Here is a 24,643-nt window from a genome sequence, read left to right as displayed (position 1 = left end):
GAAAAGGCTACCCCAAGGCATAGTGTGCTCATTCCATAAAAGCTGGCAGGTGCTCAGCAGGAGGCCCAGAAAGTCCAAATCCGGGTGGTTCTAAGTGGCTGTGGCAGAAATGACTGCAGTTGGCATGGCGTCACTCCCGGCTGCCCCGCCTGGGTGAGGTGGAGTTTGAAGGACTCGGATTCTGCTGTTCAGCTGCACAACTCTTGTCAGACTCCTGCCCAGCTTCAAGCCCCAGCTGACCCTTGCCTCCATGTTTCCCGCAGTGGACCAGGAGCGCCATTTCCAAGACAAATATTTATTTTATCGATTTCTGGATGACGAGCGTGAGGATGCCCCTTTGCCTACTGAGGAAGAGAAGAAGGAGTGTGATGAAGAACTTCAGGACACCATGCTGCTGCTCTCACAGATGGGCCCTGACGCCCACATGAGAATGATCCTGCGAAAACCGTAAGTGAGAGCCAGGAGCATCTCATCTGGCTGGCCCAGACTGCTGCAGGGACCCTGGGGAGGGACGCACGGCAGCAAAAGTCCTAGTCTTCCCCCATGTCAGAGGAGACAACAACGGGGAGAGACTGCAGTGCTGCTTGTCTCTATTATATTTTTAGCTTTGCCCCCCAAAACTCCACTTTCCCCTCATGTCAGTTTAAACTATAGATCTTTAGCAGGAAGCTCAGGATCTCAAACTGGAGCCCCCATATTAAATGACCTTTGGCCAATGGCAAACAGAAACTGGTCTGCTTCTAGGCCAGACTGCGGCAGCCCCTTTCTTCATAGTGCTAGAGGCAAAAGTCCTCAGAAGCAAAGCTCTCATACCTGTGTTAGACTCATTCACCCATCCATCCATCCATCCATCCATCCATCCATCCATCCATCCACCCATCCATCCATCCATCTTCCTATCTACCCTCCCACCCAACCATTCATCCATCCACCCGTCCACCCGTTTATCTGTCCATCCATCCATCCATCCATCCATCCATCCATCCATCCATCCATCAATCCATCCATCCATCCATCCATCTATCCATCCATCCATTCTTTTGATAAGCCCTTAAGGCCTCCATCCAGTCAGTGAAGCAGCTGGAAACTACCTTGTCTGCCACAGCTGACTATAACCTGACATTGACAACCTTGAGATACTTAGGCCGAAGAAGGAAAAACCTGTCAAGGTCCTGTTAGATGCAAGGCATTTTACTGATTGCTCCAGGGCATGCATACCATGGCTGCCCCCAAGCTTTCCCACTCAGGGAGACCTTTGAAGTAGGCATGGCTTGGGACTAGATTTGGAAGCCCCACATTCAGGTTTATATTTTCATGCTGGAAATGAAACCTCCCTCCACCATACAACCAGTACCAGGCAGCTATGAATGTCAACTCTGAGTCCAGGGCTCTGCCGACCTTTTATTATCAGGTCTCCATAAGGACATTCAGTTTTATGTCTGCTATGTCCACTGGGCACTTTCCAAGTGAGAGCTGTCCCTCAGACAGACTTCCCCAGCTTCTGCCCCTCGGACCAATTCACAATAGCCTCTGAGTACAGCTTTATCTCCTTCCCCCAGGGCTCTCTGCCTTTCACTGGCCCATACTCCATGCTGCACAGGCTTTTTAAACACATGTCATTTTGTCACACCATGCCCCCTTTGTCCAAACTCTCTCTTGGGGCTTAATCTCCCACACAGAGCATTTCAAAGGCCTTTCCCCTCATCCCAGCTGGCACTACCATCCTTAACTCTAGAACCATGGCTTTCAGCTCTTTCAGCCTCAATACCCTCTCTTCAAACAGAAATTTTATAGAAGATTCCAAAATATCAAATAGAAAAGCCAGAGCTTCACTGACCTAAGCAGGAGTAGGGTCCAAGGAACCTGCCCAGCCAATTTATGCTCTGTCTGCCCTGAAGGATCATGGGGAGGGTGGCCGAGGACACAAGAATTCCCTGGGGCTTTGGAACACAAATGAACGATGCCATCAGAAACTACACTTTCTCTCCAGTCTGACTGCCTCCCTTTCTCTTGACCCATTCATCCACCACCTGTCCTCCCTCATCATTTCCTGGGTCACTCCCCTTTTGGCTGGTTCCTTGCTGTCATGGTCATCCCAACCACTGTCATTCTGGCTGAGATGACTTTAAGGCATCTGGAAATGTATGGAGGTGTTCAGGTTGTCAGAATACATGCATGGATACCAGGCAGATGGTATTCACTGGGGAGAGCTGAAGACCAAGGAGTACTAAAGGCATTCAATGTCAGGGGGGCCTGCCCCATGTGTCCCTCCCGCAAACAGTTCTCTCCTGCTGACAGGCAGCTAAAATCTGGGGGTCTGTGAAAGGCAATCACACAATGCCGTGTTTCTTTGACCAGTTCTGAATACTGTGGAATTAAGTTAAGTAGACAAGGGGCTTGTTCCTTCTTTCTGAACTCTGGGAGAGCAGAAGATAGCTCTGAAGACCTGAGAACAAAAATTCAATGGGGACTGCACTGCATCCTATGATAGATAGGCAGTGTGTGTTAGCATTCTATTCTGTGGAGAGGGGAGTTGCTCTTCTGTGGAATTGTCAGGCTATGTCCCCAACAAGAAAGGCATCAGGAAGCATTTGCAAGTGAGTGTGTGAGTTCACAGCCCCTGCCAACCCTTCCTCAGCTCTTCTTTGCTTCAAAGAGGCAGAAATACCTTTCGATTCACTAATATTTTTGACCACTTACCAAGTAGACTAAAATGTAAAAAAGGATAAGCTGTTTGTATGTTGTAATCCAATAAGAAAAGCGCTGCCAAATTAGATTCAAACGGGGCAGCCGTTTATTGAGTACCTGCTGTATGCTCCAGACTACACAGCTAGGCAGCCATTTATTGAGTGCCTGCTGGATGCTCTAGACCTCATGGCTAGGTTTCATGAGTCGTCTGTAGAAATAAGATCCTCTGGGTTGGGGGTTAAGAACTTGTCTAGCATGTATGAGTGAAGCCACGGGTTCGATCCCAGCACTCGTAAAGAGAGGTGGTACTGCTGCCATTTTCACCCACACTTGTGATGCATTTAGGTGAACCCTAGAAACCCAAATCTCCCAAGAAAGTTCATTTCCCAGTTGACCTCTGGCTATTGAATGCCAGGTTTTCACTTGGTGGTGTGGCTCAGGCCGGGGCTCAAGCACTTTAGAAACAGAAGCAGGAAGATTTGGAGTGTCAGGCTATCCAGGGTAACACAGCAAGTTCATGCTAGTTTGGATTACAGATGGAGATCATGTCTCCAAACAAACAAAGAAACAAACAAGATAAAGATCCACTAATATTTCTCAATGTATCGTCTGGGAATTTTCTTCTTATCCCCCTCCACCCCCAGCCCCCGTTTTTTGTTTTTTTAATTTGTCAAATATTGGGATTGAGCTGCCAATGCTCCTTTTGGCTTATAGATTTTCTTCCTACTTGAATGGCAGCTCCTAAGGGATAGAAGAGTGAAAACTAAGGAATCTAGTTTTGTGAGACAGACACTCAAGTTCTACACACGCACACCCACACACACCCACACCCACACCCCTCTATTTTTTGGTTGGCTATCTTTCAATTTTCTAGTGATCTTTGGAGATACCACTTGACTCTATGTAAGGGGAAAGGAAAGAAACTGACTTGGCTAAGTGTCATCTGCAGCACTTCTGTTCTTGGAGGGAGGGAGGGAGGGAGGGAGGGAGGGAGGGAGGGAGGGAGGGAGAGAGCACTTCACTCTTGGAGACTGAAGCTAAATCCATAGGTCTTGGGTAGGTTGGCCCCTCACTGCCTAAACTGCAGTCACTGAGAAGTGTGGAACCAAGGCATAGGCTGGCTCCATGTCAGCGGGGCCAAGACCCCAGTGTTTGAACTCAGCGCAGCTGCATTTATAATAGTCACCACTGCCAGAGAGGTTGCAGAACTCTGATAATTACTGGGAAAGAAATAACACAATATTCTTTGATGAGAAGATTACTTTGAGAATTTGATTGTATAATGAAGATGTTGCTTTGAAAGGTACTTCCTATTGTTCGGAGTCTGAGACTCGCTAGCTAAAAAAAAAAGTGTCACTTGTTTTGACAGGCTACTTAGAAAAATTCTCTGTTTATTACATTAACTGCAGCATTTTAACTGTCAAAGTATGAAAGAGTGTTCTGCAGTTTAAAAAACAGAATACAGCTTCAGGGCCAATTTTTTGGCACACTCTTGTTGCTATTGGTATTGAAAGAAAAAAAAAACATACATTCTGAATGTGAAATTAGCTTTTTATGTGGTGGCAGACAGAGTGACTCACAATGCCCATTGTGGTTGCACAGGTGTGGACCTGGGTGGCATTTGGGGGCAGATGCTACAGAACAGTGACAGGTTGATGGTGCTGTTGTTGTAGCGTTGAGACAGGGCCATCAAACACAAATGAACTCTCAGAGCTTATTGTTTTGACTTTGCTTTGTTTATAAATCTGAACGACTCTACATGCATAGATACAGCAGACTCTTACATGCAGAAGTGGGCACTTGGGTACGTTTAAGCAGGCACTTGGATAGGAAACCGGGGGTCTAAAGATACAGAGGTGACCACATAAGTACAATATTGTAAAAAGTAAAGCCAGCTGGATACAAAGAGGCTTCATAGAAACAGGACTCTCCTGCATACACACGTTCTAGCTCCTTCCGTGGAGAGTGGAACACTGTGCCCCCACTTTTGAGGGGTCTCTCAGAGGCTTGCCCAGAGTGGGAGAGAAATGAAGCTCATATTTCTCAAATCAAATTCTAGGTCTACAATTCTGAAATTTCCTAAATCCTAGACTCTTACGTAGTTGGAAAGGGAAGAAGTCCATTGAGCCCAGAGAAAGTAAAGAACAGCACAGAAAAATTAGATTGTCATATTAAACATTTTTAACAAGTTCTGGAGTCTTCTGAATGGTCCAGAAACTCATCAACTTGAACTCATTTGTTTTATGTGGTCCATGAAAGGTTTTAGACATTGGCATAAGGCTGGAAATGAGTGCTGTGAGGAAACCCTGGGAAGGGTGGGGTGCAGGGTTATCCACCACTGTCCACTCATGGCTCTAATGCCCAGCAGCCCTGCTGACTGACTGTGTGCTCTATAAATTTGTTGGGGAGTGCTCAAGAAGCTGTGTAATTTCTCTTCACTAGCAAATCTTGTTTTCTAAGTTATTTTATAATTCTTGCCCTTCCCACAGTGTACCCTTCAATGTGGACCTTTCTCACAGTCTCTCTCTCTCTCTCTCTCTCTCTCTCTCTCTCTCTCTCTCTGTGTGTGTGTGTGTGTGTGTGTGTGTGTGTGTGTGTGTGCGCGCGCGCATGCGCGAGAGGCCAGAAAAGGGCATTGGATTTTCCTCTGGGTTGCCTGACGTAGACATTGGGAACTGCCCTGGGGTCTTCTGGAAGAGCAGGAAGCCCTCCTAACCACTAAGCCATCTCACCATCCCGACTTGCCTTAACTGCATCTTTGTTTGTCCAGACTGTTTTTGAGGATGTGAGGTCTGAAATCATGATATTTTTAGGACGGTCCCTTTACTCTGGAGATCTCCGGTTCACCAGCCAGAAGTCACTGTCTTCACTTCTGGGGAGGAAGTACTTGCCAAGAGAATGTTCACCATCAGGCAGTCCATCCTCACATGATGGTCAGAGGAAAGAAGCCTGAGCTCAGGAGCTAAAGCTAGGAAACAGGGCTGCTCCATGGACCCTCCCACAGCGCACCACTCAGCGCAGACCTTCCCACAGTGCACCGCTCAGTGCCGATCCTCCCACAGTGCACCACTCAGTGCCGATCCTCCCACAGTGCACTACTCAGTGCCGACCTTCCCACGATGCACCACTCAGCACGGACCTTCCCACAGTGCACCACTCAATGGCAAACTGCCTCTGTTCTCACTGCAAAGGTTGCTATGTCCTCATTGGAAGCTTAGCGACTGTACCTGTATAAATGATTTCATTAAGTGAATCATTTCTTGACTTTAGAATTACATCTTCCCTATAAAAGCAGTGTGTCACATTCTGCTCATGTCTGCATACCCAAGAAAGCGCACAGAACTGCTTGCCATTATGATTCAGACCCGGGGTAGTGGTGCTATAGCTACTACACTCTTACACTTTAGTGTTCACGGTAAGATCAGCTCAAGGTCTGAATACTTCAAGTCAAATGTTTTAATATTTTAATTTTAATGTATTTTAATGACTTCAAGTCAATGTATTTGTTGTAGAAAATTTGAAAACTAGTAGGAGTTTCAAAAGAATGCATATCACATGCACTCTATCTCCAGATAGATAATTACGATTAACATTTTGGTAGCTAGCTCTCTATTGATTTTCAGGTTGTTTTTTTCCTACAATTGATGGTATGAAGCTCTCTAAGGCTGGGGTCTTAAGGAGGGTGGAACATGCTATCTGACCGAAAGTTCCTGCATGCATTCACTGTAGCATGGATGAATGTGTGGGCTGATTCTCTGCTTCTTAGGAGCAACAAAGGCTGTCACCTCAGTGCTCTTTCTCCCAAAGCAAAGAAGAAGCTTTAAGCTGGCCAGGGGCACAAGCATGGGAGTAGACCAGAATCATACTGGGAAAGTAAAGAACTGACCCTGAAGGACCCAGACCCAGAGCAGAGTTACGTCAGAGGTCAGATGAGGGGAGACCAGCTAAGCCATCTTTGGATTAGAAGCAATGTAGTCATTTTGGGGCATGGTGGAAGAGCATGAAGGGAAGATGTGAATGGCCAGATATGCAGCACATTGATCTCTGAAGTTGAATTCCCTGATGATTGTAGAGAATGGACTACAGAGGCCAAGACTATGAACAGCTAGATATTTGTATGAGAATAAAATTATTGGGTTTTGGAGAATTTAATGATACCATTTGAAATACATGCATGCAATCCAAGAGCCCACTAAATAACTCATCAGTAACACAGAGTACGAGAGCCAGGATTCTATTCTCACAGATTTGCCATTAACACATCCAACATCTCTTGGGTCCAAATCTCGAAGAATTTAATAATGCCTGCTAACCCTCTCCCTGCTTTCCAAGGTCTTGTAAATGGAAACACAAATGCAATTGTACTTAATGATAGGCAGCATTTATTAAGTGCATGTGTGCTAGGCACTGGACTAAATAACCCCTTAATTTGATTCTCTCAACCAACCATGAGGTAGTTAACACACTTCCCATCTTGTATGTTAGGAAACCAAAGCTTAGGCAAAGTCAGTTGCCTGTGGTTATCCAGGTGATGGTGGGCTCAGAATTTGATCCAGATGGCTAACTCTGGAGCTGTGTTCTACCTGCCATGGTTCTGAAGGGACTTGGAAAAACTTTCTAGGTTATATTTGGGGCATTGGTGAAGAAGATGTCAAGGAAGTCAGATTTTAAAGTAGTTATTACACGATTACCTCATATCATTAAATCATTCTTCTCTACATCTGACATGAGCATAATACATTCAATATGTTATCACCATAGAGAACAGAGCGCAAGTGTTTGTCCTCTGTAGAGAGAGCATGCTTTCCTTTGAGGGAGGCTCCAGTGATTCCACAGTCCACAGAGGGTTCTGATAATAATGGAGGTTAGCCTTTCTTGTAAGCTCCTGGATCCTGTAGTTCTCTTACATGGCTCTCAGGCACTGAGCTCTCTGTGTTGTCAGCAGCCGAGTCCATGTGGGTGAAACATTGTCAAAACTGAATCCACAGAAATGAAACGTTTTATGATTAGTGTTTCCAGATTAAATACAGGATGCCCAACTAAACTGAGATTTCAGATAAACAAGACTTTCTTAAAAGTATATATGTTTCGTGCTTTTTTTTTTTTTTTCAGGTTGAGTTTCACTATGTAAACCAGAATGGCTTCAAATTTGCAAATACATGCCTGGCTCTGTCTCTGGGGTGCTGGGACTAAAAGGTTATACAACCATGCCTGGCTCTCATGCATAATTTTATTGCTAAAACTGATCCTTAGCTTGGGGTTACTAATTGGCTTGTCTTTACAGCTGTGTAGAGGTGCTGGAAAACTCGAGTAAGGAGACAAACCATTGGCTGGGAGGAGCCACCTTACTCCACCAGAGCCACACACAAAACTTAGTGACTCATATTTGAATAGCACTGCGTAGTTTACATGGTGACCTCACATCCTTCGACCCTGAAGCATTAAGTAACTCTTTAAACTTCACGCGGACAAATTAAACTTTCCGTGTTCAGAATAAGAAATGGGGCTAAGGAGACGTCAAGTGATTTTCTTCTTGTTGAAATATGCCTTCCTTCATGCGAAGCTGCTTCACGTTTCTTTTTTCTAGTACAGCTAGTGAGTTACAATGAGATGACTAAATAAGAGGAGGAAGAGGAGAAGGGGGACAGGAGGAAGACGAGGAGGAGAGACTATGATAGGATAATTCACCTTAAGCCTAGTAAGAACTGACAGTTTACTGAGGAAAAGGTAAAGCTGACCGTGTGTCCCTATAGCACTACTGAGAGTTTGTATTTTCTATTGTTCTCAAAACCTTTGGTATGTGAGCTTTGGCATCTGACTCCATCCTAATTGGCTAGTCCTCTTCTACTTAATATTTGGGTATCTCAAAGGAAAGTACCAGTAGTTGTACATCTTAGCAAAGTTTAACGTTAAGGGCTCGAGAGATGACTCAATGTTTGAGCACTTACTGCTCTGATAGAGGACTGGAGTTTAGTTTACAGCCCTGCATGGTGACTCACAGCAGCCCGTAATTCCAGTTCCAGGGGATCTGACACCCTCCTCTGGGTGTCTTGGGCACTGGGCATGCACATGGTCCACAAACACACATGCAGAAACTCATCTATACTCATAAGACAAAGACAAATAATACTTTATTTTCCCAATAGAAGTTCAGTGTTAAACTTCTAGAGTGTTCTTGTAAGACACATATGCTGGAAGACCATTAGGCATTTTATGTGCCTGAGCACAACCCATCACCTTGTCCTAAAAGCACTTAGAGTCTCTGACCTATGGAACCAGGGTCCCATGTCTTACAGGGACGGTATCCTTTCTCACAAACAGAAAGCTTTCCCTGTTTACTGGTAGTCTGTATTTATTTCTAATCTTGTAGAGAAGCACGAAGCCCCACTGCATAGGCTTTATAGTTAGAACAGAAGAGAGCCACTTGCATGTAACAAACTTCTCTGTGGTTAAGATAAGGTGAAAGGGTGACAGCTGGGTCAGCCACTTTATTTAGTCACAGGAAATGTCCCTTACGTGTATAAAGAAGGACATTGAGAGGTAGGAAAAGCAAGCAAGCATGCAACAAAACCAAACTGTTTCTCTAGACAAGAGTACAGATCCCTTCCATAGTTCCCTTAAAGGGGAGTAGAAGAAGTAAGATTTATCCATGGTCTCTAGGGCATCGGAGAGTGATAGATACAATGTTACATATGACTTAACAGAGCATCAGGTGGATTGCGGTAAAGTCCTACACCAGACATAAACGGCCCTCCCCAGAGGTAAATGAAACACTTCTTAAAATTTAGAAACTTATATGTGACTTGTATTTGCATTTATTATGTTGACTTCTCTTGGTGTTTTCTACAAAGATTAGTGTTTACCAGGTGGCGGGTCTACTGGAGCCAGTTTATTCACTTTCTCCCCTGCATATTGTACCCAGAGTCATGCCTACATGCCACTTGGTAGATGGGTGAATTTCTTATTTTATCCACATCCCAGTAGCTGAGGAACTCCATCTCTGACCTTGATAAATTCCTTGATAAAACGGTATTTACCAGCAGCGTCCAATATCACCTGAGCCCTCCCATCCTTTAATGTATAAACTGCTTCTCCCTCCATCCCCGTTTATTATCTTGTCTGTAACTAAACGTTGCTGCCAGAATGCAGCCCTTGTAGAAACTAGGCCTTTCCACAGCGGGATCCAACAAATCCACATCAATGTGGCACCACGCAGGTTTGAAAAGGAGCAGGGATGCCTAGCATCTCTCCCTGTGACATCTGGGGAAGGACAAGTAAAGACCAGGTACATTCACCAGCTGCCACTCAGCATCCAGAGAGTCAATTCACTTCCCCAGCCTCTCGGGTTCCTCTTCTGAAGGTCCATGGGAGTTATCTCCTCCCCGCTCTCACCTTGTTTCCCTTTCCTCTTGAAAGCCAAATTGCCTTCAGTCCTTGGGACCCTTTCATTACTGATTGAACAGGCTGGGGGCTGATTTGTAGGATTGCTTCTCCATTCCCCCCCTGTTGTCCCCATAAAAACCAAAGCATGAAAGGTACCTAATGCCACTGTTTGCCACAAGAGACCCACTTTTAAAATATGACTTTGTTCAGTGATTGTGGTAGGGAAGGCCCAGTTTTAGATGTTCTCAGATGCTCTTTGAGGGCTGGGGGCAGATCAAGGGGAGTATCACTATCTGAAGAGAGAGTGGAGAGATGAACCTTCCCGAAGATGCTAGATGGCACAGTGGCCCTGAGCCAGTGGCCTTGGGAGAAGCCAAGTTTGTTGCTGTTATTTCTACAGCTGATACTGAGGTGCCCTGTGGAGGACAGGGGCTCACATTTTGATTTGCTTAGGTGGGCACAGGTTGACTAGACTGTCTTACGTTCCATCTGGCCTTCTGCCTAGTATTTACCTCAACTGTCAATCTTAATGACATGTTGATGCCCTAGAGGGACAGGGTCCTGGCTCTGGGCAAATCTCTTATGAATGTTTTGATCTGTGTGAATTGTGAATAGACTCATTTTTGAAAGAGTAAGTCTCTTCACACCTTGCAGCGCTGACTTCTCTCACCTCATCAAACCACATGCTGGAAACAGGACCAAAGAGCTCCTGGAAGCCTGGGTCTATTGCCAAATGGCAGCAGCGGCCTGCCCGGTCATTTCATCGAACACTTGAACCCTCAGAGTTGTTTTGTTGTGTCTGTGTTTTCTGTAGTGTTTTCTTTTTTCCCCATTCATTCAAAAGCTAACCTGAGTTTAGACATTGTTCAGTTTGGTTTCAAAGGCCCCCCATGTGATTCACCACAGTATCTGCTCAGTCCCTACAGAAGACTTTATTTTCCTGGGTTGGTTCCTGAAGATGGATGACCGGGGCTGGACTGCCACATGGGTGTCTGTACACCAGTGACACCCCCAAGAGACTCTGTCTTGAAAGCACTAAGGTAGATCTTCACTAGCCTTCTTCCCAGCAGGCTGTGCTTTCTGTGGAACCAAAGAGGCTGAAACCACACTTCTCCTTCACATTTACTGCCAAAATGCAGAGAGTTTCTCCGGCCTGAAACCCTTTTATAACCTTCCTGAGACAACCTTTTTCAACTACAAGTCTCTAAAACCATTAGCTCCGATCTACATTTCCAGGCTCCATCAGCTACCCTAGGAATTCTTTCTGTTCTCCAGAGAACAAATTTTCTCTCACTCTGATCATTGTAGTAGGTGAGGGCCAGGAGTGGCCCCAGAATCCAGTCGCTCTGAGTAGGGGCCAGTTGATGAACCACTGAGACCCACCCCTCACCAGTGAGTGCTCAAGTTGAGCTTGTCATCTGGGCCACCTCTTATCTACCATGGTGGTGTGAGAGTGCCTGGCTCCAGAGCTTCCCAGTCTTGTTGAGTCTAGTCTGATCTGATTTCCACTGTCCAAAATCTCTGGCATCTTCCTGCTCTTCTGGTAAAACTCAGTATGGGGTGTGATGGCAGCACCTTGTAGGCTTAGATTTTTTTTTCAGAACCTTACTTATGGTTCTTTAATGCTTCAACCTCCCTTCTAGCCCACCACCCACCAGAGATAGGGGCAAAGAAAGGTTAATAGGAAACAGGGGTTTGCCGACCTATTTAGAAATAGTTCTTTGGGGCAATTCCAATCTTTGTTGTCAGCAGTCCAGTCCACTAGCAAAACACCACAGATAATCAGTAGCAGCAGCTCGACACAGAAGAAACCAGGGATCCTGCCAGTCGGCACGAGTGCTCAGAAGTGGCAAGAAGCAGCGGGAATACCATGAGGAGTTCTTTGGTGCATTTCTCTCTACAAAGTCATAACAAGTAAAGATCGGTGAAGAAAGCAAGGCGAACCAATGCAAGAGCATTTTCAGCGAGTACCAGCATCTGCAGAGCCTAATAAACACCAGCTAAGAGTGGCAAGGTGAACCAATGCCACAGAATCGTCCACTGTCTGTCGAGTTAAACCTGTACTCTTTCCAAACAGCATGTGTCCTCTCAAGTGTCTATTCTAGCAAAATATCACATGGCAACTTCTAGATGTTCTCAGCAAAACATCCTCTCATAAGACAGTTTCCAGAAAAACATCACATGACACAACTAAGTCTCCAACAAAACCAGAAATTCCCAAGTACTTCAGCACCTGCTTGTTTCTCACAGACAAAATCCTGACCAAAAAGCTCCTAGCCTAATAGTTGCTATTTTGCTATATCCAGACCCATTCCCCACACTTACTTTGATGGAGAATAAGTAGCTACATGTCATAATTGTATGATTATGCATTTTCTATCATTTGTTAAAAAATTGGTTACTTCTATCCAATTTCTTCTATTGAGAATTAAAATGCCAGCTTTTACCCATGGAGGATATGTCCCAAGATGCTCCTTGAGTATTTGATTGTGGATGGTACACAAGTGTGTGTGTGTGTGTGTGTGTGTGTGTAAATGTATATATGTGTATATATGTATATATATATATATATAGTATCATGTATATATAATAGGATCTAATATATAACTTAGATAGAATAAAATAAAGCCATCAAAATAATTTGCTATGAGTTATTTGAAATTTGCAAATTGTTTCTTTGTGGAATTTTCCATCTAAGAATGTTGAATCTTAGTTGGTTGGAGATATGTGAAATTACAAAGAGCAGACCAGAGATAAGGAAGATCACAGATAAGGGAAAGCAACTGTCACTATTTGTCATGGTATAAACCAAAATGAAATGTGCTGGGGCCACTTTGTGTTGCTTAACCTCACTAGGAAGGTCACAGAGCATAAGCTCCAATTTCCCTCTGGCCATAGAACCAGAGTGCTCTGTGGCTCTGGTGGCCTCACCTCTAAGTTCATCATGAGTTTTAAGAACTCCATCCTATGAGCCGTGATGAAAGCCTGTCCATATAATATTGCCATCCGGCCTTTGTTCCATATTCCCTATATATGCGATGCTTCTGTGGCTTTCCTCCTGCAGTTTACAGCAATTCCACTTAGTCCTCCATCTCACAGATGTAGAAATGAGCCAGTAGTCCAGGAGGCAACTAGAAAGTTTATAGATTAGATCTCAGCGCCAGTTTCTGTTTCCACTCTAGTGTGGGATGCCTTCTAACAAGCTTCTCTTGAGAAGAGTCTAGAGTTAGTTCGGAGCCGTCGACCAAATAACTTTCTTCAGAGAAGTGTTGCAAATCACCACAGCAACACAGCCTCGGAAGAACAAGGGCTTGTGAGTCCAAGCAATGCTTGAGGCAGAAGGAAGCATCCTAGATAGATAGGAGCTTCAGGAAGCCTTGTGGACAGGAAGTGAGGTGTGTTTACGAAGTGAAGAGACATGTGGACGGCTGAGGCAGACAGCACGGCTATGAGGAAAGACTGACAATAAATGGTGACAGATGAATCTAGAACACTTGGTGGACACTAAAGAAGTACTGGAAAGATTACGCTTGGGGTACATTTCAGTTACTGGGGTACATGTCAGTTACTGGGGTACGTTTCAGTTACTGGGGTACGTGACAGTTACTGGGGTGTGTCAGTTACTGGGGTACATGTCAACTATTGGGGTACGTGTCAGTTACTGGGATGAGGAGGCCAGGAAGCACTGAGGTCAAGAAAGAAAGCTGTCTGGGGATGAGATAGATCGCAGAGCTACACAGATGGGAGCTGGGGTTTTCTCCAGGGAGAGAAAACAGAGCAGCCCCTTCCTTAGTGGCAGAGCACACTGTGAGAGGCAGACAGAGGGACAGATAGGTAGAAGAAGAGTTTAGAAAAGGAGAAAGGTGGGCACAAGCTGTGGGGGGAAGAAGAAATCAGGTAGGTTTCTGGTATAGGACACTAAACAAATAGAGTGTTTCAAAAGTAGCCTGATGTCGCCATCTTTATCTCTCCCTGACAGATCCTACAATCAGATTGGCTTAGCACTGACAGTATATTGCCTTGAAGATCTGACAAGTTCATCATGTTTGAAATTCTTGATGAACTGTAATTATTTTTATTGTAATGAGATCTGTAAATTGTAAAGACAGTATTTAAATTTCAAAAAATTAATGTACTAAATCAGTAATTTGAATAAAAATGTAAAACTCTAGATTTTTAAAATACAGATAAACTAAGCAATAAAGGTTTCATATTGCCACTCATGTGTAAATGCACCTGAACACCCACACATCGGCTCCCCCAGCTCCAATATTGAATCTGTCAAGATTTTAGAACTGACTTACTTGTAAACCTTTATTTTTGAGGTTGTGCCCCCCCTACCTTCAGCTCAGTTCACAGCCAGGGGGTAAGGTGATCCAGTAACTCCTTTCGATTTTAGCCAAGTGTCTAGGAGCATTTGTGCTATTTACAGCTCATGTCAAGAAGCAGGAACAGCGGGGCTGCGCCTCAAGCTGGAGAGCTGTAATCCTATTACACCTCCCGAGCCTTTCCCCCACGGCCACCCCTATGGCTGCCCCTATGGCTGCAGATGCCTGGGGGTGACTGGATTGACTTTTAAATCCCGAAGGGTCCTTGCCTCAAAGTCCCCACGTGTGAGTCAAGTGGTAGATTGGGCCCCTGCTAAGAGGGCCTGGCTCCTGTGGCATCCTGTGGCCCCAGCTTCTCTTCGTTATCTTTTGAGGTCCTGTGCTTTCTAGGTGACACCACTGAGCACTGGACTGGTGTCCAATCCAGTGTCCTTCAGTGATGATCCTTAGCGGGAAATGAATGTGGCTGGCATCTTCCAAGTCCTGGATTTGTGTAGTCAGGATTAATAAACAAGTCCTCCTTTGATTCTGTGTAATAAGTACATAGTATCCTTTTGTTCAGGGTAAAGCTCTCTTTATGAAGGTCATGTGTAAGTTAGGACATTTTCTTCCTCCAGCTATCTCCGAGGAGGCCTGCCACTTACCTTGTGTGATAATGTTATTAAATACCCTTTAATGACATTAATAATTCCAAAATAAACTTAGATAGAAAAGGCAGTTAGGAATTTACTCAGTTTTCTAATGTAAAAATGACCCCTTACTCCATACAACAAAGGTATATTACTAACTTTATGTAGTACTAATATTTGGAATTAAAAAAACAAAACAAAACAAAACTCCTTTTACACAAATCACTAACCCGTTGTGGTCAGGGGTAGTCCACAGAACAGAGTTTCAGATATATGAATGTACCTCCCCTTCCTTCTCTTAGAAATTCCAGGCAGTGTGATCTGTCTCATTCACACCTCAAGAACATGCCTCCTTAGGGATGGGTAAGAAATCACTTGAGTCCTCTGGAGGAGCAACATGTATAATCCGGAACAGTGACAGCCCCAGTGTTACCTTAAGATACTCTAGGAATGGGAATCCATTGTCAAGTTGACCATTCAAGTGTCCCTAGAACTCAAAGAGACAAGTTTTGTCATTATTGATTAGGGTGTAATAAAAAGCAATGCTTTACAATTACTTACAAAGCCCCAGGTAAGTTAACCAATGACCACGCAGAGGGTGCTTCCCACTGAGATTGGAAGGGATGGGAGTCTGTGTACATTCAACTCCTCCTATCCTTCCAACGAGTGCACACATTCCTTTCTAGTGCCTGTAGGGATTGCTATGGCCCAGAGCCTCCCTCAGTATCTTCTCATGTAGAATAAACCCCTTAGCGTGTTACTGACCAATGGATCCACTCCCATATTTGAAGCGTGTGTAACAATGCTTTGTCACTGTCTTTCTCTATAGACCTGGCCAGAGGACTGTGGATGACCTAGAGATTATCTACGATGAGCTCCTTCATATTAAAGCCTTATCCCATCTTTCTACCACAGTGAGTATCTCTTAATCAAGCTGTGGTGCACAGGCATCCACTCAAGCAATCACCATACACACCAGAGAAAATTAAATACAAACCACGGGATGAAAAAAATAACATCTGAGCCTAAGAAACGACTCAACGTGGGTATAGCTACAAGCCTGACAACCGGAGCCCCATCCCAGTAGCCCACGTGGTAGTCAAAGAGAACCAGCTCCCGAGAGTACACCGTGGCATGCAGTCACCCCACAAAATAAATAAATGTCCCTTAGAGGTCTGCCTGATGGGGATTGTTACAAGCTTGTCTAGATAGTAGTTTTGGAATAGACTTTCTGATCCAAGTAGCAAGTCTAGTGAAAGTATTTCAGGATGATAGGAAATCATATAATCTATGTGATAGATAACTTTAGGTGAGCCTGGAAACCACCTCTAACGGGCACCACACAAAACACAAGTCCCTTCTCCTGTACCTTGTCTTCCCACATTTTTCTTTTTTCCCCCCCTAGGTGAAACGGGAGTTAGCAGGTGTTCTCATTTTTGAGTCTCACGCCAAAGGAGGAACTGTGTGTAAGTGAGAGCCCTAATGAAGCGCCATGCCTCACCACACTCCCTTCTGCGCAGGCCTGGCCACACCCTCTGGTCAGGCTTGGCCACACCCCCTCCCTGCCTGTCACGCCTGGCCACACCCTTTGCTCTTCATCAATGCCCCACTCTCTCTATTGGCCCCACTCTGACCCGGCAGGATATCGCTTGGCACTTGTCCTTTTCTGGACTCGTGACTATTCCATCCTGTGTCAGTCCATCTGAAGTTTGGTGGGTATTCCAGCACCGCACATGTAACACTTGCCAGTCTGAGTCCTGTGGGCTCTCTACCCCACTGCCCCAATACCGTCTAAAACGGGTGGGATGAATCAAGTGTCTACTCTTTCTGCAGGGCTCTGGGTAGTAACTTCCATATAGTGGATATAGAAGAACTAATCTGTGGCTGAGGGATAGTTCGGACAGCAGAGCACTTGCCTAACATGTGTGAAAACCTCCCTGAGTTCTATGCTGAGCACTGCATAACTCAGTGTGAGGAGGACGGTTGAGAGGATGCAACTGGGAGAGTGCTCCAGAGAGGGAAGTAGGAAACTTTAAGGTTCAAGGTCATCCATGGGTATAGAGCAATTTTGAGACCCATTCACAAAAAAGGTGGAGGTTTGTTGTTTTTTTTTTTTTAATGAATTAATTTGGCTCTGGAAATCTCCTGTTACAGTTAAAATACTTAACACACCTTAAGTTATCATTGACAGTACTGTGTAAAGTATTGTGTTTCTTGTTTTTTTTTGGTTTTTTTTTTCCCACCATGGGCTCCAAGCCTCAGATAGTCACATAGTGTCAGTCATATGGGGGCTTCTCTCTGGAATTCACTTTATCCTTCAGTTCTGTGATCACACCTGGAAGCAAGAAGTTTAGACATTAGTAGATGCACGCAGCATTGCTGATGCTGGTGTTTCCCTCTAGTGGACAAAATCTTTGCTGAGCAGTTGCGGTTAAGGTCAGAAGATGAGTCAGCATGTCAGGGGTTATGAGGGGTTCTGTACGGAACTGAGAGGGACGGCTAGAGATAAATGGAACTAAACCAGGGACCCATGGAACACTTTGTTAGTCCCCAGCAATTAAACAAACTTCCAGGACACATGTTTTGGAAACTTTTGCTGTTTGTTAGATACATTGTGATAGTTAAAAATAAACAAGAGATATGAGTTAGAGAGGCAAAGTGAGCTTTAAACATTGTATCTCAAAATTCCCCCCCACACACACACACACTCATTAAGAACACTATTCCTAACACTGATACCTCTGTCAGCAAGAAACCCAATTTTTTTTTGCCTTTTCAGGATCATTTTTGTATAATTTTTATTTTTTGTTTCTTTAGTTCTCTTTTATTTAATTCATTTTCATTATCCTGTTAATTCTTTTTATTCAAATCACTAGTTGTTTTCACTGAACGATGAAATATTTAAATGGATGAAAACAGAGATTATTAAAATACTTTATTTTTATCAAAAGGCTCTTGTTTGCACTACAGTTTAAACACTTTCCAAACAATGAGACTGTCCTCCAGCTGTCTCGAGTTCCTCCCCTTAGCCTGCTCTTCCCTCCTCCTCAGCGGTGATTCCTACTCTGAATATGTTGGTTCTGATCCTAACCAATTAAGAACGTATGCATAGGTATATATTTATCAACAAGCTACAGCACTGATTTACATGTTTTCAAACTTTACATTGCTGGTCAGATCATTTTTAAAACCTATTTTGCACCTCACAATGCTTTGTGAATTATGGGGGAATGTGCTTTCCATTAAGACGTGCATTGCTGGTAAATTGATACCCAGTAAGAACCTGTCTCTCCGGGCAAAGCAAATACTACAGTCTCTCGTCCTCTTCTGTTCCACAGAGAGACAATAATGTTCTACCTGAATTAGTTAGGATTTGCCGGTAATTTTTTTTTATTTTATGTATGCGTAACTCTGGAGCCTGAAAGCGATGATTTGATAAGCTGTAATTTATATTGATGTGCTGCTATTCTTGTCCTGTTCTTGTCATGAGTATCTCCATCTTTTTGTGTCTAGTGTTTAACCAGGGGGAAGAAGGTACCTCCTGGTACATCATTCTGAAAGGATCCGTGAATGTAGTCATTTATGGCAAGGTATAATATATCTATCTATATCCTCTTCTTTCTGAAGCTTTATTAGATGCCATTTGCTAGTGTGCCTCTAAGCAGTAACAAATGTCGCTGCAATTAAATTTACCATGGCATTGTTACTCCATGTAGAAAAGATATAATTTCATCTTTAATCATAAATTTTCCTCAATTATTGCACTCAGAGTCATTCATTGACTGTATTTATTTCTGTGAAAGAAATAAGCATTTTAATTTGATTATAATACTAATGTAGTCCACTTACAGACAGTGTTTGATGGTGGGGGAAGGGAAGGAAGATGCTTGATTTCCCCCCTCCCTTTTTTTTTCCCTGACTGTCCCCCTCTCCTCAGGGTGTGGTCTGTACCCTGCACGAAGGAGATGACTTTGGCAAGTTAGCTCTAGTGAACGATGCTCCGAGAGCTGCCTCCATTGTTCTTCGGGAAGATAATTGTCACTTCCTAAGAGTCGACAAGGAAGACTTCAATCGGATTCTGAGGGTGAGTTGAGAGAGTAGACCTTGGTTGAAAGACATCCAGTGTTTCCCCTTCTTGAATTAAAAAAATAAATATATTTGAGTAGATTGTTCATCCCACAGGAATGTGGCAAATAGATGCTTGAACAAAGGGCCTTTATTCTGAAACAGGCATACTCAGTGGACTGGTGTACATTCAGGAGACCAGCTGCGGACATCAAATACTAGGCTGGAGCAAATTCCCCTGCACATGGCTGTGCTGGTCCCTATGACTGGATAGCATTAGTAGTTGCCTTAGCAAGATAGCACAGTCTACAGTATTTCTCTCTGGTCTCCTACAGATTCTTCTTAATGTCCTTTTGTACCCTCTGGTCCAGCAGAGCGGCAGCCTCCCTCTGCCCCCTGTCTTCTCTGTGGCCCATTTCCCATCTCTTCCCAAGGGAACCATGCTCATAGCACCACACACTCTAGATTTCCTGAGTGCTTGTTAATAGAAATTAATGCCGATTGTGGTTATCCCGCAAAGCATATTCCTTCAAGGAATTTATCGCAGATCATTTCAAACCACAGCTGTTACAGATATTGGCAAATAGGTGAATGATTTGGGCAGTCAAGGAGCAGCCGGATTGCACCTGAGGCTGGGTTCAGATCAAAAGCCTCCCTATAGCTGGTTAAGGTGTCTGTAAGAGTGTGGGATGTTTAAAAAAAAAAATGGTTCCTGATTCCCTTCATGTGCACGTCTCCCTCTACACTGCCTGAAGCCCTGGCCTCTGCCCAAAACACTGCTTATACACTCAGTCACAAAGCAAAGAAAGCTAAAGTTCATACCACTGAGAAGGTGAAATGTAACTCAGCTGGTGAGTGCTGGCCAGCATGACTGAAGCACTGGGTTCAGTCCCCAGTACTGTATGAACCAGGCACGGTGGTGCTCAACTATCTTCTCAGCACTTAGAAGGTAGAAGCCTGTAGGATCAGAGGTTCAAGGTCAACCTCAGCTACAAAGAGAGTTTGAAACTAGCCTGGGGCATATGAGACCCTGTCAGTAATAATGATAATAGTAATAAAATGTATACCATTGAATAATATAGGAAAATGTATCATAGGAATTTGATGTTATCCTTACCTGGTTTCATTTAAAATGGAGACCAAATATTAAGAAAAAGTAGTAAAAAAAATTTAGAGTAAATAATATGAAGTATTTTAAGGTTAACTTCAGACTAACTCTGAAGTTTACACCCATGGGGTTGCCAAAAATAAAAAAAAGCATTTGAAAGAGTCATATTAGAACCATTTTATCACTGAAATTTATAAAGCCATTCAACCTAACTGAGAAAGACTTGGATCACATTTCCATTTGGTTTTGAAAGAACTGTTCTTGGGGCTGGGGAGATGGCTCACTAAAGTGTTTGCCATGAAAACATGAGAACTTGAGTTCAGATTCCTAGAACTCACCAAAGAAAAGAAAAGAGAAGAAAAGAAAAGAAAAGAAAAGAAAAGAAAAGAAAAGAAGAAAAGTACAGCGGGGTGCCTCTGTAACCCTGGTGCTGGGACTTCAGAGTCAGGTAGACCCATGGGGCTCACTGGCCAGCCATTCTAGTCAAATCAGAGAGCTCCAGGTTCACTGAGAGACTCTAAAAAAAACCTAAGGTGGAGATTGGGTGAGGCCTAGCCTTCTGCATGCATGCTTGCACAAGAGGACAGCACACAAAGAAACACGGATGTGCATAGACCCGCACATGTCCAAGTCGGAACAAAACAGTTGCTTAATTAGGCAGAGTTGCCACTCCTACAGATCATATAAGAGAAAGGGACTCTGCTGAAGCAGAGCACTGTTTGTCACATATTTTTAGAAAGAGTAAATGCCTCTGCCCCACCCCCACCCCAATTCTCTACTCCATGCCCTTCCCCCAGAGATTTCACAGAGCATCAACAGCACACCAGAACTCCTCTGGAGTTTTTCCTGAGACTATGGTAAAAGCAGTTTTTAAAAGCACATGCTTCAAACCTCATCTGGTCCTCCCTCTGACCGTTCCAGCCCTTGACTTTGAAAATGGCTTAATTTGTAGACGCGACAATTAACATCACAAGCACCAAATGAGTTTCTGAAGCCTTGGAAATTTCTGTCATTGTCTGAGTGAACGGCAGCATCTGTATGTGGTATAATTTGTGTTTGCAGGACGTTGAGGCGAATACAGTCAGACTTAAAGAACATGACCAAGATGTCTTGGTACTGGAGAAGGTCCCAGCAGGGAACAGAGCTGCTAATCAAGGAAACTCACAGCCTCAGCAAAAGTATGTTTGCATCCAACACTGTAATTGCCAGACTATGATTAACCTTTTCACATGGCATCGTTTCTACAATAGCATGTTCTCCTTTTTGTGGAAGACGGGAGTGTGGGTGACTTTTTTCTCTCTCTCTATTGACTAATCACACATCTTGTGGCGTATAATGTATCCATTTCTGGCACTACATCAAGCTTGGTGCTGGGTAGAGACATACTCTGAGAGTATTGTCCTGCTCCAAAGGCCTCTCCCTCCATACTGTTCAGCCATAATAGCCTCAAAGAGAAGATCCCCAAGAGAACAATGCCAGGCAGTGCAGGGCACAGGCCCCAGTGATGAGACGCTGTGGTATTTGAATGCCCTGGGGAAGTTTCAGATAAAGTGTTTTCCCTTTGCTCTCAGAGTGACTGAGGACACGGATGAGACCCTGATTTTGAGTAGAAAACATGTCGTCGCATTGAACTCCTGGGCACTCATTCTTGCCAGTGTCAAATGGAAGTCTGGCTTCTTCACATTTCTCGAGCTTCCTGTTTAACTGGGGTCCTTTCCAGAGCACCCGGGCTCCGTTTTAGCTTTTGCTGTAACTCCCTACCTAAGACTGTTGCACAAAATGTACCAACATTTGTGTGGTGAGACAAGAGACTTAGCAGTGAGCCTCGAGGAGATCGGGGCTTGCCGTTTTTTAAGTGGGGATTCATTCCCAATCTGTGAATAAGAAAAGCAGATGAATGTTTGTTTGCTAAAGAAACATCACCAAATAATATGTTGAAGGAGCATTTCCCTTTGTTGGCAAGTAAAGTGGGGTTCCCTTTATCAGCGCGCTCACCCAAACTGATGAGTTCCTATTGTTTCCACTAAAAGCCTATGACTCCGATGTTTTCATCTGGGTAAGTCAACATATTTGAGAAGAAGACAGGAAGAAACATATTATTAAATAAGCACAGTATGCTTTGTAAATTTTTCTCTAATCCTTACAACAACCCTGTTTAAGGGATGGAGGCATTTCGCTTGCTCGAGGACTCCTTAAACCAATGACTCTCGACCTTCCTAACACTGTAGCCCTTCAGTACAGTTCCGCATGTTGTGGTGACCTCCAACTGTAAAACTATTTTCGTTGCTACTTCATAACTATAATATTGCTACTGTTATGAATCTGAATGTAAATATCTGATATCTGACCCCCGTGAAGGAGCTGACGACCCACATTCCCCCACCCCTGAAGGGGTCATGGCTCATAGGTTGAGAACCACTGCCTTAAAGGGAAGTTCAGCTTGGCCGCCTTCCACACCTCTGGTCCCCATTCTTCCTAGATTCTCTTATCAAACGAGAGTAGTGTGCTGCATGGGTGACAAAATACTCAGAGTAGGGGCTTGCATCAGAGCATATCCATCTGCCTCATGCCTGTGGGAATTCCTTACACAATACAGAATGGCTACTATTTATGTCACAGTTACTATCAGTAAATATGAGGTGCTATCTGTAAGTCTTCAGTTCAAGGTGCCTTCCCCTTTATGAATCCAGTGGAATGAAAACTCAAACCAAAGGTGATAGAAGAGACTGTGTGTCTGACTTTTATTTTAGTACTGTGCCAGTTTTCTACTGGTGTCCTGCCATCCGGTCCAAATTTCTTACATAATTTAAAGATAATGCTTGTGTGAACATTTGTAGCAAGCTATTTGTATCATGCACTGGGCACAAAACAATACACCACAAAGTCATCTTCCAAAGGAATGCAAAGCTTCTCTCTCCTAAGCGGTTACTCCCCCAGACTGACTGGAAATAAAAAGAGAGCCTGGGAGTACATTTTATGGCTGATGTTCTCATCAACTTTAACAACATATCAACAACTGTGTCTGCAGACACACAGTTGAGGGTATCTGTCTCTGCGGAAGTTGTTCTTTTCAAACTCAGAGAACATCATCACATTGGTGGCAATAATGTTATTTTTCTGATTTATGTCCCCCCTCCCCCGAGAAACCTTGGTTAGTTTATGTATACACATGAAGCTTGAAAAACTACCTGACTCTGCCCAAGCCACTGAACAGTGGATGCGCCATCGATGCTGATATTAAGTCAGTGGTTTGGATGATGCAGTTACCATGATACCTGCTTTGGGGGATGTCTTGGTCCCTGGGTTGTGAGAATTTAGTAATTTGCGATGATTGTCCTGACATTCATGTTGGGGCCATGCCCTTTTCTGCTTAGTTTTCCTGCTCAACAATCCCCAGCTTGTTCATAGGAAGAGCAGCCTTTTTGTTCCTCCACCCCTGGCCCTTGCTTTGGTTGTTCTAAATGCAGACTTGGTTTTAGGGAAAAAAATTTCTCTCACAAGTTTAAAACAACCTGCTGACTGATACAATGTAGCCAACTGGGGTGAGTTTTTTATTAGAACTGAAGTAGCTTCTGCTTGCCATAAACTGACAAAGGTTGTGTCATCTGGTCTCAATAGCTCTTAACCCCTACAGAACAAGGGCTCAGGTCGTAGATACCTGCCTGTTTCTGGTATGATGTAAATCCAGAATCTGGTGTTTTAGGCAAAACTGGGGCCATCCAGAGGTTTCTAAGCCTTCTTTTCCTCTTCAGTCCCCTGCCCCCACTCCTGAGTTCTGTGGCAAATATAGGCTAGGTAAAGAAAGTACAGAGCTGAACCACTAGAGGGTGTCAGGGACCAAAGAAAGATCCTGTGGGGTGTGACTGGCCGGACAGGCAAAGCCTGAAAGAAGACACTTGCTCTCTGTTGAGGTGACAGCTTGTGTGGCTTGCCCGTGGGTCTTTTGTCTATGTGATCAGGCGGAATACCATACCTAAGGGAAGTCCAAACAAGGAGAGCCAGAGAATAAACAAAGTGCTTGAGAATGAAAGTTCTGACAATCGGATGCATAGCCCGTGGATCTCGCTATCCAGACAACACTTGAAGTAACAGACTCATTCAGGGGTCAGTTAAGGAGTGCATTTATACCCTTATTTAAATAAAAACTGCTTTCAAAAGCCTCCTTGAAGAGGAAGACTTTTAATTACACAGTGGATTTCCTGTTCAAAATGGGCAGTTGACAGCCAGACCTGGTCCCTTCTACACATAGAGCCTCTTGCTGCATAGGCAAACAAAAACAAACATCAAACAAACAAAAATCATCCACACAGTCGCATTCGCTAGTGTTTACCAGTTTCTCCACCTGTAGTGTAGAGGTGGTATTAACTAGCAGGAGCAAGTAAACAAGGTGCCTCATTCAGCACCCACCTCATTGTTGGGGGCATAGTAAACACCAGAAAGGT

At 44.1% G+C, this 24,643-nt stretch overlaps 1 protein-coding gene across 6 annotated transcripts in view; it reads left to right on the top strand.

Annotated features, from left to right (window-relative positions):
• The window catches only part of Rapgef4 (Rap guanine nucleotide exchange factor 4), a 292,946-nt gene that overhangs the window by 215,590 nt on the left and 52,713 nt on the right, over positions 1 to 24,643 (top strand). For all 6 annotated transcript variants that reach the window (XM_029474006.2, XM_029474005.2, XM_029474008.2 and 3 more), the window contains 6 exons: positions 264 to 447; positions 15,858 to 15,942; positions 16,434 to 16,494; positions 18,542 to 18,618; positions 18,966 to 19,112; positions 21,264 to 21,379. In XM_029474006.2, coding sequence (XP_029329866.1) covers positions 264 to 447; positions 15,858 to 15,942; positions 16,434 to 16,494; positions 18,542 to 18,618; positions 18,966 to 19,112; positions 21,264 to 21,379 — 670 coding nt within the window. The remainder of the gene's footprint in view (positions 1 to 263; positions 448 to 15,857; positions 15,943 to 16,433; positions 16,495 to 18,541; positions 18,619 to 18,965; positions 19,113 to 21,263; positions 21,380 to 24,643) is intronic.

Source organism: Mus caroli, unplaced genomic scaffold (assembly GCF_978045245.1).
Source record: "Mus caroli unplaced genomic scaffold, Mus_caroli_1 scaffold_2, whole genome shotgun sequence".
Lineage (NCBI taxonomy): Eukaryota > Metazoa > Chordata > Mammalia > Rodentia > Muridae > Mus > Mus caroli.
The sequence above is the reverse complement of the archived record's forward strand: the minus strand, read 5'-3'. Positions and strand labels throughout refer to the sequence as shown.